Below are 15,707 nucleotides of genomic sequence, written 5' to 3'. Positions count from 1 at the left end.
CTGGCCTTGATTTTGCTGTCCACATGCTGTGGTCTTATTGTTCAGTTATTTTCCATGTTTTGTCTTGTCCAGCTTGGTCTGTATAAGGATTTGTTTAGCCAAGCTGGTATCTCTGGAGATGCAGATATACCCTCCATGTCTTTAGTTAGCTGTGGCGTTTTTGTATTTTCTGTGGTGGATATTTTCTAGTGTTTTAATACTGACCGCATAGTACTCTGTCCTGTCCTTTCTATTTAGCTAGAAGTGGCCTCCTTTGCTAAATTCTCATTTCAGTCTGTGTATGTTTTTTCCCTCTCCTCTCACAGTCAATATTTGTGGGGGGCTGCCTGTTCTTTGGGGATTTTCTCTGAGGCAAGATAGTTTTCCCTTTTCTATCTCTAGGGGTAATTAGTCCTCCGGCTGTGTCGAGATGTCTAGGGAGCGCTAGGTACATTCCACGGCTACTTCTAGTTGCGGTGTTAGGTTCAGGGTCTGCGGTCAGTACAGGTACCACCTTCTCCAGAGTACGTCCCATGCTGCTCTTAGGCCACCAGATCATAACAGACTTTGCTCCCTCTATACACCTGAAGCATCTCTGTAAGTGCGCCATGGGGACTACAACCACCTATCTAATCAGCTAAAATGTGGGATACAGCAGGCTTTTCCACATTTAGCTACTGAAAAACTATAATATAGAATGCTATACTCGTGCATGTAGCACTACAGAAGCATTGCACAACACACTTGTAGGACATGTTCCCTGCTGGCTTTGTCTGTGGCCTCAGTAATGGGCACAACATTTTTTTCGGAAGGTAAATTTTACAGCCACACTGGACACTATCTAGCCACACTATCTGACTGATACCGTATTTTCCGGCGTATAAGATGACTTTTTAACCCCTGAAAATCTTCTTAAAAGTCGGGGGTCGTCTTATACGCCGGGTATCGTCTTGTACGCCGGGTGTATATGGTGGGTGGGTGGGGGGGAGTGGTCCCGATGACGAAGAGGGGGCGTCTCACAGGAAAGTGTGAGTGGAGTATGCCCCATTACCTCATTGTAGCTGCAGCGTCAGCGTGGGGTGCTGGGGAGCGGCAGCGGCTGCTCCTCTTTGTGCCGCGTGGGTGCTGTGGGGCGGCGGCTCCTCTTCATGCCGTGGGTGCTCTGTGCTGTGGGGCGGCGTATCTTCATGCAGAGTCAGTCGGGGCTCCTCCGGCATCTCCTCAAAGCCCGGAGGCACCGGCAGCTCCATTGCTGCGATGCGGTGGCCTCCGGGAAAATGGCCGCTGGGGGCGGCGCATGCTCAGATTCAGATCTCGTCCCGAGATCTCGGGAGACGAGATCTGAATCTGAGCATGCGCCGCCCCCAGCGGCCATTTTCCCGGAGGCCACCGCATCGCAGCAATGGAGCTGCCGGTGCCTCCGGGCTTTGAGGAGATGCCGGAGGAGCCCCGACTGACTCTGCATGAAGATACGCCGCCGCCCCACAGCACAGAGCCCCGACGCTGCACGAAGAGGAGCCGCCGCCCCACAGCACCCACGCGGCACAAAGAGGAGCAGCCGCCGCCGCTCCCCAGCACCCCACGCTGACGCTGCAGCTACAATGAGGTAATGGGGCATACTCCACTCACACTTTCCTGTGAGACGCCCCCTCTTCGTCATCGGGACCACTCCCCCCCCCAAAAGGCACATTAGTCACCGGCCCTATAAGACGACATACAGCGTATAAGACCACCCCCGACTTTTAAGAAGATTTTATATTTTAACTGGAAAAGTTGGGGGGTTGTCTTATATGCCCAATCGTCTTATACGCTGGAAAATACGGTATATAACCCTCTAACTAACTAGCTAAAATGTTGCTGTTAACAGTGGCAGCATGAGGAGCAGCCTCTCTGCACTGTTACAGTGTCAAATAGCGCTTAAACAAGATTCTGCTATTTATATGGAGAGGGACATGTGATTTCAGTAGCCAATGACACAAGCCGTAGTGACAGGATTGGCTAGCTGCAATGTGCACACATAAAGTTAGGAAAAAGAAATTACTGCTGTGCCGTGCTTCCAAGAACGTGGCGCCTCTGAGCTCTGCAAACCCCCTCCCCTCATCAAACACGTGTCAAACGCTCATGATACACCACCATTATCGTTGCTAAAGTGCTGAAAATATTTTCCCATACTTTTACCAAATGTTACCGATTTTTACCAATTTTATAAAATTTTGCTCGCGTTTCCGATCACGAATCAGAATGTGTCATATTCATGCCAAATTTATGTTTGGCGATCGTTTTCCGAACAAATTCGCTCATCACTAATCATGACAACCTAAGGCCTAACATAAACCTCTAGGTCTTCTAGCTATGGAAGGTGGGGTAGCGATGGCGGTACAGAGGAAGTACCCTCTCTATATCAATAGATGTGGCCGTCACTATTGAAAATGGCATCTAAGAGATTAAACTGACAGGATTGGTTCTAGCATCAAACCCAGCATTTGAAGCAGGATGTCAGCTGTATGTAACAGCTCCTAAGCCAGCACATCCCGATCGTTGATTACTTTGTTAGTAAACTACAGTACTGTGTACGATCCCTGCCTGTGTTATTTCATATTAGACCATGCTTTAGGATGTAATGGACTTTCACACAAGGTGGACCTAGAGACCATTGTTATATCTCCAGGTACCATAGTAACCTTGCAGCACCCCACAATCATGTATTGTTGTAGCCCATCCCTCTGTCAATCTTCTGAGATTCAATTCTTCATTACTTTCCATAGGTTCATCTTCTTCCTATTCAGGTCCCTACAATAAAGGATCCTCTCAGTGGCCATCTTCTACACAAGAGAATTTTCCTTATTGACCTGTCAAGGATGGATATGAACAGGGACAACATGGCAGAAAGTATATTAAACCTCACCCTAGAGATTCTTTTCCGGCTTACTGGAGAGGTGAGCTATTCTGGTGACGTCACAATAGATCGTTCTTATCTATGGGAATAACAGATGGACAGAACTGTAGAGGTGAGGACTCTGGAAATGTCTGTAGTGAGGTTTATTAATGTGTCTCTCCATAACCAGGATTACACAGTAGTGAAGAAGACCACTAGTGAGCGCTGTCAGGCCCCTGTATCTAAGGAATGGGCTAGACCCATGAGCCCAATTATGGGACCTCCACCTCATCCCCTGATACATGAGGACATCAATGACCAGAAGATCTTGGAACTCACATACAAGATGATTGAGCTGCTGACTGGAAAGGTAACACTGCTGGGAATGCTGGGACATTATACAGTAACGCTATGAAGACATTGGGGGCATGACTGTTTCATTGTATGTGTCAGGTTCCTATAAGGTGTCAGGATGTCACCATCTATTTCTCCTTGGAGGAGTGGGAGTATTTAGAAGCACACAAAGATCTGTACAGGGATGTCATAATGGAAGCTCCCCAGCCCCTCACATCACCAGGTAATAGACAGGACTAAATACACACGGCCTATAATTATCTGTATGTGAAGAATGAATTCAGTCCCTGTATGTGTTTCCTCCAGTTCTATCCAGTGAGGGGACAACACCAGACAGATGTCCCAGTCCTCTTTTTCTAGAATGTTTAGAAGAAAATCCCAATGTTCCTGAGGATGATCAGCTAGATGAAGAGAAGGTATCATTATAGTTCACCCTATGATGTTTATAAGACTGTGAAGGTCTTGTGTTGAGTCTTCTTTTATCCACCAGAATTATACATTGAATGGACAATTTATTAGAGACATTCAACAGTTAAGCAAGTTACAGCTGATTACAACGCTGATGAGTGACCAATTAAGGCATCTGAATGCATAATATGCCATTGTTTTTCTTTAGCATTGATGGGTTATAATGCTGGACAATCAATGCCAATGCTGTCTAAAATAAACAATTATTGGATCTCTGAGCATTGCAATATCATTACTTGGTCAGATGAATCCAGATTTCTCTGGCATCGTGTGGATAAGAGCATCAGGAGATGGCATAAAGATCATGAATCCATTAACCCTTACTGTCAGGCTGGTGGAGGAGAAGATACGTGTGGAGAATGTTTTATTCCCACACCGTGGCTCCTGTGATACCTGTGTGGATGTTTTGAACACTTGGGCTAACCTAAACATTGTGACCAATCAACTTCATCATGTCTTGGCAGCTTATCTGGTAGGCGGAAAAAGGACCATATCATAACGGTCAATAGTCATTAGGTATAGAAACATGACCGCAAGGTTTTTCTTTCTTGCCTTCAGAGTTCCTAGATCTTAATACTGTGGAGCATCTTTAGGAGGAGGTAGAAACAGTTTTTTCAGAACAAGTCTGTACCGTCTTTAAACTTGTAGCAACTGTGAGAAGCTATTTTGTCAACATGGGCCTATCTTCCTGGAGAACGATATCAACACCTGATAGAATCTATAACATGACAAATTGTTGTGGTTCTGAACGCTAAAGGAGGTGTGATGTGCTATTAGATTGGTGTCTCCGGGAGCAAAATGACCCACGGTAAGAGGAATGGCGGGGAGGAGGAAGTAATACATACGGAACCTCAAGATGGTGCACGTGCATCATGTGGCGAAGTGGCTACCAGACTGGCTCAGTGTGCCCATAGAGTGCAGAATTGTACTCCCAGAAGCCACAGGTCAGCAGTGTCCATGCAGACCCCAAAACATGTCCCCAACAAGATCTTAATATACAGCTCTTGCACAAGAGGATGATGATGGATCCCATGAGAGGGACTCTACTTCATAGGTGCCTCCTGGGGCCAGAAGATGCCCCAGAAGAAATAAGAGTGCTCCTGTAGGAGTATACTTGGGATAGTCTCCATCTTTGATGGATGTTCTCAATGCAGTCAATATGTGCAATTCCACTCTTTGTACACTAACAGGCCACGTGGGTTTCATTCAGGAAACTTTCCATAATCTGTTGTGATGTTCAAAAGCTGGCAGAGCGCAACACGGCTGTAGAGGGTTAAGTAAGCGAATTGGAAGATGTTATGCCTCCTGTCCATAGAGACATTCAAAATCATACTCAAGTGGTGGCAACTCTGATGGCTAAGGTCTATGACTTGGAAAATCAACTGTGACGTAATAGTATAAGGCTGGTGTGGGTACCTGAAAAGGTGAAAGGGAGAGATCCTGATGATTTCTTTGAAAAGTGGCTCCTGGACACCTTTGGCAAAGAGGCGAGAGAGCTCATAGGCTCCCTACAAGACCTGGGCCAGTTGTCCGACCTCACCAGCCTTTACTGATTAAAATTCTCTACTGCAAGTGTCTTACAATTTCCGGATTTCTCATTGGAGTTCCAGCCTAAAAGATTGGTGTCTCTATTAAAGTGGCCGTTCAGTGTATGTTTTATACTTGGTGGAAATGACGGGATTAATACTGAATATAGACATTAGATGTTATCTGGATCTTATCACAATTTTCTTGTTATGGAGACTGCAGGTTAGACTTAAAATCCAACAGGTTGGATTTATACAGAAGACCTGCAACTACTGCTGTCGTTTAATTTACAGCCGTCATGCCAATTAATGACCTTGTCTGGGCTTCAAAAATTATTTAATGTGACTAAATCTGTCTGTGACTTTTACAATATTTGTTTCAGGGTAAAGATCTGATTGACATTGGTACTATAGAGACATATGTGATTGGTGATGAGTGGTGTAAAGAGGAGATCCTTACAGATAACCACACAGGTGAGTAGCAGCCAATAAATGCAGAGAAGTCATAGATTCTACTCAATCCCTAGAAGCTACAATTTCTGAATTTTTTGGGTATGTTGTATCTTACAGGGTTTTTTCATGGGAATCTATAGGTAGTATAGGCTGGAAGTATGGAAACCAGCAAGCTATCTAGGCAATGTTAGAAATATGCAGGTGTGTTAGGGGTATTAATGAGGTGAGTATGCTTTATTTTAATGAAAGATTTGTGAAAAATAAAATAGAAGCATACAACGATTTTAATGTTCCACAGATTCCAAGATATTTTCTCTGGATTTTAGGTTCTTTTATTCACAATACAAAATAATTTTTCCCTTAACAGCCATAATTTTTTGGCCTCAAATTCAGAATCGGAACGAATGCAATTTTTTTGGGGGTACTGTTTTTATGGCTTTCATTGTGCATTAAAAATCACCTGGAAATATGGTTGTCCACATAAGAGCCTAAAGTCTGATTATAAGGATACCAAACATACACTACCGTTCAAAAGTTTAGGGTCACCCAGACAATTTTGTGTTTTCCATGAAAACTCATACTTTTATTAATCAAATGAGTTGCCAAATGAATTGAAAATCTAGTCCAGACAGATTTTTATTTGAAATAATAATTTTCTCCTTCAAACTTTGCTTTCGTCAAAGAACGCTCCCTTTGCAGCAATTACAGCATTGCAGACCTTTGGCATTCTAGCAGTTAATTTGCTGAGGTAATCTGGAGAAATGTCACCCCATGCTTCCAGATGCCCCTCCCACAAGTTGGTTTGGCTTGATGGCCACTTTTTGCGTACCATACGGTCAAGCTGCTCCAACAACAGCTCAATGGGGTTGAGATCTGGTGACTGCGCTGGCCACTCCATTACAGATAGAATACCAGCTGCCTGCTTCTTCCCAAAATAGTTCTTGCATAATTTGGAGGTGTGCTTTGGGTTGTTGTCCTGTTGTAGGATGAAATTGGCTCCAATCAAGCGCTGTCAACAGGGTATGGCATGGCGTTGCAAAATTGAGTGATAGCCTTCCTTATGCAAAATCCCTTTTACCTTGTACAAATCTCCCACTTTACCAGCACCAAAGCACCCCCAGACCATCACATTACCTCCACCATGCTTGACAGATGGCGTCAGGCACTCTTCCAGCATCTTTTCAGTTGTTCTGCGTCTCACAAATGTTCTTTTGTGTGCTCCAAGCACCTCAAACTTGGATTCGTCTGTCCATAACACTTTTTTTCCAATCTTCCTTTGTCCAATGTCTGTGTTCTTTTGCACATATTAATCTTTTCTTTTTATTAGCCAGTCTCAGATATGGCTTTTTCTTTGCCACTCTGCCCTGAAGGCCAGCATCCCGGAGTCGCTTCTTCACTGTCGACGTTGACACTGGCGTTTTGCATGTACTATTTAATGAAGCTGCCAGTTAAGGACCTGTGAGGCTTCGATTTCTCAAACAACAGTCTCTAATGTACTTGTCTTGTTGCTCAGTTGTGCAGTGGGACCTCCCACTTCTCTTTCTACTCTGGTTAGAGCCTGTTTGTGCTCTCTTCTGAAGGGAGTAGTACACACCATTGTAGGAAATCTTCAGTTTCTTGACAATTTCTCTCATGGAATAGCTTTCATTTCTAAGAACAAGAATAGACTGTCGAGTTTCACATGAAAGTTTTTTTTTTTTTGGCCATTTTAAGAGTTTAATGAAACCAACAAATGTAATGCTCCAGATTCTCAACTAGCTCAAAGGTAGGTCAGGTTTATAGGTTCTCTAATCAGCCAAACTGTTTTCAGCTGTGTTAACATACTTGCACAAGGGTTTTCAAGGGTATTCTAACCATCCATTAGCCTTCTTACACAGTTAGCAAACACAAAGTAGCCTAAGAACACTGGAGTAATGGTTGTTGGAAATGGGCCTCTATACACCTATGAAGATATTGCATTACAAACCAGATGTTTGCAGCTACAGTTGTGGCCAAAATTATTGACACCCCTGCAATTCTGTCAGATAATACTCCGTTTCTTCCTGAAAATGATTGCAAACACAAATTCTTTGTTATTATTATCTTCATTTAATTTGTCTTAAATGAAAAAACACAAAAAGAATTGTCCTAAAGCCAAATTGGATATAATTCCACACCAAACATAAAAAAGGGGGTGGACAAAAGTATTGGCACTGTTCGAAAAATCATGTGATACTTCTCTAATTTGTGTAATTAACAGCACCTGTAACTTACCTGTGGCACCTAACAGGTGTTGGCAATAACTAAATCACACTTGCAGCCAGTTGACATGGATTAAAGTTGACTCAACCTCTGTCCTGTGTCCTTGTGTGTACCACATTGAGCATGAAGAAAAGAAAGAAGACCAAAGAACTGTCTGAGGACTTGAGAAACCAAATTGTGAGGAAGCATGAGCAATCTCAAGGCTACAAGTCCATCTCCAAAGACCTGAATGTTCCTGTGTCTACCGTGCGCAGTGTCATCAAGAAGTTTAAAGCCCATGGCACTGTGGCTAACCTCCCTAGATGTGGACGGAAAAGAAAAATTGACAAGAGTTTTCAACGCAAGATTGTGCGGATGTTGGATAAAGAACCTCGACTAACATCCAAACAAGTTCAAGCTGCCCTGCAGTCCGAGGGTACAACAGTGTCAACCTGTACTATCCGTCGGCGTCTGAATGAAATGGGACTGTATGGTAGGAGACCCAGGAAGACCCCACTTCTTACCCCGAGACATAAAAAAGCCAGGCTGGAATTTGCCAAAACTTACCTGAAAAAGCCTAAAACGTTTTGGAAGAATGTTCTCTGGTCAGATGAGACAAAAGTAGAGCTTTTTGGGCAAAGGCATCAACATAGAGTTTACAGGAGAAAAAAATAGGCATTCAAAGAAAAGAACATGGTCCCTACAGTCAAACATGGCGGAGGTTCCCTGATGTTTTGGGGTTGCTTTGCTGCCTCTGGCAGTGGACTGCTTGACCGTGTGCATGGCATTATAAAGTCTGAAGACTACCAACAAATTTTGCAGCATAATGTAGGGCTCAGTGTGAGAAAGCTTGGTCTCCCTCAGAGGTCATGGGTCTTCCAGCAGGACAATGACCCAAAACACACTTCAAAAAGCACTAGAAAATGGTTTGAGAGAAAGCACTGGAGACTTCTAAGGTGGCCAGCAATGAGTCCAGACCTGAATCCCATAGAACACCTGTGGAGAGATCTAAAAATGACAGTTTGGAGAAGGCACCCTTCAAATATCAGGGACCTGGAGCAGTTTGCCAAAGAAGAATGGTCTAAGAGCATTGTAAGAAACTCATTGATGGTTACCGGAAGCGGTTGGTCGCAGTTATTTTGGCTAAAGGTTGTGCAACCAAGTATTAGGCTGAGGGTGCCAATACTTTTGTCTGGCCCATTTTTGGAGTTTTGTGTGAAATGATCAATGTTTTGCTTTTTGCTTCATTCTCTTTTGTGTTTTTTCATTTAAGACAAATTAAATGAAGATAATAATAACAAAGAATTTGTGTTTGCAATCATTTTCAGGAAGAAACTGAGTATTACATGACAGAATTGCAGGGGTGTCAATAAAAAAACTGTGCTTTTCTTTAAAAAATAAGGACATTTCTAAGTGACCCTAAACTTTTGAACGGTAGTGTACATCAATTTGTTTTCTATTTAAGTAATGAAAAAAAATCATAATTTTGAAAGAAATGTTTTTTTGCCTTGTGTTGATATTTTCCGAGACCCATAACATTTTAACATTCTGTTGATGGGTCTGAGTTAGGGCTTGTTTTTTGTGCAGTGAGCTGGTGTTTATATTGATTCCAGTGTCATGTACATACAATTTCGTAACTGCTCATTGTTACATTTTTAGAGAGGTGAAGTGACCAAAAAAGCCCACAATTCTGGCATTTTGTTTTGTTTTTTTTCTCATTACGGAGCTTAGCTTCATGGGATGAATAAGATGACAGTGATGGGGTCTTCAGCAGACTCTCGGCTGTCGCAGTAGCACATCAATCCCTCGTAGTCGCATTGTGGGGGCTGACGGAATCCCATGCACGTGATGGCATCCACAGCTGTTAAGAGACAGATGCCACATATATCAAATAGCTGCATGTGGAGGGAGGTCAGCTCCTGAGTCCCCTCCATACCGGAGGACCCATTCCTAGGATGTGAATACAAAGCCCTTTTGTGGGAGAGGTTAAGCCAAATGATCTAAGAAAGAACCAGGAACTGGCACCATGGCTTGCCCCACATATATTAGTGATTGAAAATAATGTTTGCATCAACTTTTAAAACTTGTAAAAGAGTATATGTGGACTCCTTTTTTGTATCTCCTGATAAAAAGAACCCTGCATGTGATAATCCAAGCATATACTTGCTGTAAAGTCATAGATTATTAGTACATGACCATAACGCTCCTCCCATATGTCTTGCTCGATACTAGGCTGCATTTATCTGTTAGGGAGTGCATAAGACTGACTCCACTGAATAACAATGACTTCCAGGCTTTTTATGATTCTCTATAGAACATTTAGCTAGAAAACAATGATGAAAAAATGTGAAAAATTGTAAGAAAACATAATAATCTATTGCTTGCTTTGATGTCTACAGTTTCTGTACCTGTCTTACTCAGTTGGTAAATTATTTTTATTATAATTTGCATACAAATGTTACAAAATGTACAATAATATATTATAAATAGTGTTGAGCGATACCGTCCGATACTTGAAAGTATCGGTATCGGAAAGTATCGGCCGATACCGGCAAAGTATCGGATCCAATCCGATACCGATACCCGATACCAATACAAGTCAATGGGACTCAAGTATCGGACGGTATTCCTGATGGTTCCCAGGGTCTGAAGGAGAGGAAACTCTCCTTCAGGCCCTGGGAACCATATTAATGTGTAAAAGAAAGAATTAAAATAAAAAATATCGCTATACTCACCTGTCCGACGCAGCCTGGACCTCAGCGAGGGAGCCGGCAGCGTTGTTTGTTTAAAATTCGCGCTTTTACTTGGTTACGTGAAGTCCCGGCTTGTGATTGGTCAGGGCGGCCATGTTGCCGGGACGCGGACCAATCACAGCAAGCCGTGACGAAATTACGTCACGGCTTGCTGTGATTGGTCCGCGTCCCGGCAACATGGCCGCCATTAACCAATCACAAGCCGTGACGTCACGGGAGGCTGGACACGCGCGCTTTTTAAAAAGCGCGCGTGTCCAGCCTCCAGTGACGTCCCGGCTTATGATTGGTCACGGCGCCATGTTGCCGGGACGCGGACCAATCACAGCAAGCCGTGACGAAATTACGTCACGGCTTGCTGTGATTGGTCCGCGTCCCGGCAACATGGCCGCCATTAACCAATCACAAGCCGTGACGTCACGGGAGGCTGGACACGCGCGCTTTTTAAAATGGGCGCGTGTCCAGCCTCCCGTGACGTCCCGGCTTGTGATTGGTTGCGCCGCGGTCAACCAATCACAAGCCGGGAGGCTGGACACGCGCCCATTTTAAAATTTTAAAATGCGCGCGTGTCCAGCCTCCCGGCTTGTGATTGGTTGACCGCGGCGCAACCAATCACAAGCCGGGACGTCACGGGAGGCTGGACACGCGCCCATTTTAAAAAGCGCGCGAGTCCAGCCTCCCGTGACGTCACGGCTTGTGATTGGTTGCGTCTCCCATGTGACTGCGACGCAACCAATCACAAAGCCGGGACGTAATTTTAAAATCCTTAAGGACCTGAAATTACGTCACGGCTTGCTGTGATTGGTTGCGTCGCCCATGTGACTGCGACGCAACCAATCACAACGCCGGAACGTAATTTTAAAATCCTGAAGGACCTGAAATTACGTCACGGCTTGCTGTGATTGGTTGCGTCCCGGTCACATGGGCGGCACGCAACCAATCACAAGCCGGGACTCACGTAAAGGAAAGAAAAGCGCGAATTTTAAACAAAGAACGCTGCCGCTTCCCTCGGTAAGGTGCAGGCTGCGTCGGAGAGGTGAGTATAGCAATATTTTTTATTTTAATTCTCTCTTTTACACATTTTTACATTAATGTTGTTTCGATACCGATACCCGATATCACAAAAATATCGGATCTCGGTATCGGAATTCCGATACAGCAAGTATCGGCCGATACCCGATACTTGCAGTATCGGAATGCTCAACACTAATTATAAAGCGAAGTTATTGAAAAATAATAAAATCAGTTTTATTCTTGGCAGATGATGACTGTAACAGGAGCACAGAGGGATTCCTGATGTATTCTGATTATACAGCAGATTATAGCACCATGCCAGATACATATGAAGAGCATGTCACTATCCCAAATAGATCTCCAGACCTTAGCAGCAAAACTCCATCATCTGATCCATTTCAACAGATCATATCTTCTGATTCCTCACAAACCATTATGCAAAATGAAGATAAAAGAAGTGATGTTGAACATCAAAAAACTTACGTGACGGAAAATCGATTTTTATGTTCAGAATGTGGGAAATGTTTTACAGAGAAATTTTATCTTGATTCACATCAAAGAATTCATGCAGGGAAGAAACCATTTTCATGTTCAGAATGTGGGAAATGTTTTAGCCATAAATCGGGTTTATTCAGACATCACAGAATTCATACTGGGGAGAAGCCATTTTTATGTTCAGAATGTGGAAAGTGTTTTAGCGTTAAATCAAAACTTGTTACACATCAAAGAATTCACACAGGGGAGAAGCCATATTCATGTTCAGAATGTGGAAAATCGTGTTCTCAGAAATCTGATCTCGCTAAACACGAGAGAATTCATACAGGGGAAAAGCCATTTTCATGTTCAGAATGCGGGAAATGTTTTAACCAGACATCAGATCTTGTTAAGCATTTGAGAACTCACACAGGGGAAAAGCCATATTCATGTTCAGTATGTGGAAAATGTTTTTACCGGACATCAGATCTTGCTAGACATCGGAGAATTCACACAAGGCAAAGGTCATATTCATATTCAGAAAGCGGAAATCATTTTAACCAGAATTCGAATCCTGTTAGACGTCAGAGAAATCACACAGAGAAGAAGCCATTTTCATGTGCAGAATGTGGGAAATGTTATTCTAAGAACTCTGATTTTATTAGGCATCAGAGAATTCATACAGGGGAGAAGCCATTTTCGTGTCCAGATTGTGGGAAATGTTTTAATCAGAAATCCGCTTTAGCAAGACATCAGAGAATGCACACTGAAGAGATGCCATTTTCATGTAAATTATGTGGAAAGTGTTTTCTCCACAACTCATCTCTAATTGGACATCAAAGAGCTCACAAAGGAAAACCATTTTCATGTTCTGAATGTGGTAAACGTTTTACCTACAAATCAAATGTTCAAAAACATCAGAAAAATCACATAGGGAAGTAAGCATTTTCTTAATTTTTTTTGCACAATTTAACAATAAGATGAACAGTTACAGTGAAAGTCACATCATACAAGAGGTAATGAAAGCAATGCTTTAGAGCACTAAATGATGATAATTTCTAGTACTAAATGAGTCTCAACTTAATGCAATTAAACATCTGTTATTGAAAACTAGATAAATAGAAGCTGCCCTTGAAGTATTGGACATTCTTTGGCCTTCAGAACTGCAGCATTGATTTGTCATATGGATTCCGCTAAATGTTCAAATCGTTGTGTAGGGATATTGGCTCTGGCAGACAGTGTATCTTCTTGCATTCATTGCAAAAATTGGATCTTTGCCTACTGGAATCTTTTTCTTTTTATTGGCCTTAGACACTTAAGGCACCAGAAATTATCTATTGTATATAGTTTATTATAGTTTATTTGTGCTAAGGAATGATGAGTTGTTTGGACATTAGAGTTAGAGTCTTGTGTTTGGTGGCAACTTGCTTCACTATGGAACACCTGTTCATCAGAATGATTCTTAATATCCTCCTCTCCCCTTTCTTAATCATTTACATGCAAAGGATCCCATTTTAATGGATATTTTTTCCTTGCTCGCATCATTATTGTGTTCTCTTCGGTCGACAAGAAAATTTCACAACAAAAAAAGTCGGCCAGATAACTATTTTGTCCTCTCTAATGAGAATTTACACATAATTTGATCCATGGAAATATTGATTTTATGCTGCACTATGTGGTGTCTAATTTCTATACTGGAAATCTCCAGTTGTACAAAGACAGATGTGTGACATAAAGTTGCCATTTTGTGTATATCCACAATGTACATCAAATAATTCACATACACTACATTACTGCATGTTAAAGAGATTGTCCTGCTCCTCCTTATCTATTTGTACTTTGGTCATGGAGAGGCACTGCTATATGTGATCACGACAGTTGTCAGGACAGTCATCTGATACTCAGCCTGTTACTTCAGATTAATAGGGCATCCTATTAGACAATATAAGCTTGGCATTGGATGATTGGATCAGCAACTGTCCCAGTTGCTTACAATAGCGTCTCCTTAGGGCGTTTTCAAATTCTGTTCAGGCACCAGTTCGTTGGCCCTTTAGGGCTTGCATCCATACCCCCGCAAAATGGGATACGGGCGTATATGCCAATGGGGCTTCAGACTATAATAGAGCGAATGTGTGCTCTGTCATGCATCATTTTTGGGCGTATATGCCTACTGGAGGTGGACACTCAGATGTAGTAGACTGCACTTGGATGTCTGTCTCCAGTTAGTATAATCTCCTAAAAATGATGCACGACAAAGCACATATTCGCTCTGTCGCAATCATTAAAGTCTATGACCCATAGGCTCCTTATATGCCAAAATCCCATTTTGTGGGGGAAACAAAGGCATGCCCCAACTGGGCCAACGAACGGATGCCTGTACGCAAGGTGAATGCACCCTTACACCTGATGTCAGATCAGATGGTAAAGTGAGAGGCATTGCACAGCCCTTTAAAAACTTTTCACTTATCTTAAATAAACATTGTGTAAAAGTATTTCCTTGTGTTTGGACCTATATTTTTTAATTCTTTCGATATTAAGATATTGAAAAAATGAAGTTAAGATCGCGCTAATAGTCATTTTATATAGAAATAGTAAAGGGGGGAGATACAATATCCAAAATTTTGTTTTGAAAATATAATTTCATAAGGTCAAGTTCTTTCATAGGGCATATTCATATTCAAAGTCTCTTTTCCTTGAATAAATCATTCTGCTCTTCCAACTCCTGACCCAGCTGCTCCCTCCTTCCCCGTCAGGGACTTTTGCAGTGTCTTCTGTAGGGAAAAAAAAGACTTTCTCTTTCTACATAGAGCTTAGAAGGATTCAGTTAGCGAGGATTTAAAGGGGTTGTCCACTACTAGCACAACCACTTCTTGATCAAAATGTTTAGCTCCCAGAAAATAATAAAGCCTGCCTATACTCACCTCCTGTGGCGGCGCCATTCCCGCAGTGTCGTCAGTTGCTCTCGTGCGGTGTTGTGACACGTGATGCTAAAAGGTGGACCCAGAATATAGGGCTACTTAGGGAATCTTTAGGGTGGTTAATAGTGATTATCTATAGGTGATAGTTGTTTTGTTCGTTCACTTTGTATTTATGATTTATTTCCATTTTTAAATATATTTAATAAAATTGTCAATTTTTTATTTTTTATGGTTTTGATGTTTGATGATCTTCTATTATATACAATATATTTCTGAGAGCATCTATGATATTGAGAAGTTGGAAGCTACCCTAAAAAATCATAAAGGTGTGAGAAAACAGTGATGAGCAATGTATAGAAGAAAAAGTTTATTGTTTGTTGTGGGAGATACAGTTTATCAATCTCTATTCTAATTTGTAAGTCACTGAGCGGGTCGGGGTATACTTGCTAGCGATATTTGAACACACAGGAGCAGATTCTCTTTTAAACAAGTCCACAATTTTGGTTTTTATAGCCTCATAAACCACTCTATAACCCCTGGTAGGCTTGTGAACAACACAGGACCCACAAACAGTCTATTCCAGTCTGGTTCCGTTCACACAATTCCAATGCCTGATGTCCGTCAGGACACCACACCCTGGGCTCTGGTTTCCAGCATGGCTTCCTCTGGCTCCTGT

At 42.4% G+C, this 15,707-nt stretch overlaps 1 protein-coding gene across 1 annotated transcript in view; it reads left to right on the top strand.

Annotated features, from left to right (window-relative positions):
* The window catches only part of LOC143768137 (uncharacterized), a 50,791-nt gene extending 35,415 nt beyond the window's left edge, over positions 1-15,376 (top strand). The window contains exons 2-7 of the mRNA XM_077256824.1: positions 2,745-2,915; positions 3,045-3,224; positions 3,308-3,431; positions 3,515-3,624; positions 5,586-5,676; positions 11,887-15,376. Of these exons, the coding sequence (XP_077112939.1) occupies positions 2,745-2,915; positions 3,045-3,224; positions 3,308-3,431; positions 3,515-3,624; positions 5,586-5,676; positions 11,887-13,055 (1,845 nt within the window). The 3' untranslated portion in view covers positions 13,056-15,376. The remainder of the gene's footprint in view (positions 1-2,744; positions 2,916-3,044; positions 3,225-3,307; positions 3,432-3,514; positions 3,625-5,585; positions 5,677-11,886) is intronic.
* Positions 15,377-15,707: the final 331 nt, after the last annotated feature.

The sequence above is a fragment of the Ranitomeya variabilis genome, chromosome 4 (genome assembly GCF_051348905.1).
Source record: "Ranitomeya variabilis isolate aRanVar5 chromosome 4, aRanVar5.hap1, whole genome shotgun sequence".
In the NCBI taxonomy this organism is placed as follows: domain Eukaryota; kingdom Metazoa; phylum Chordata; class Amphibia; order Anura; family Dendrobatidae; genus Ranitomeya; species Ranitomeya variabilis.
This window is presented reverse-complemented; position numbering and strand designations above follow the sequence as displayed.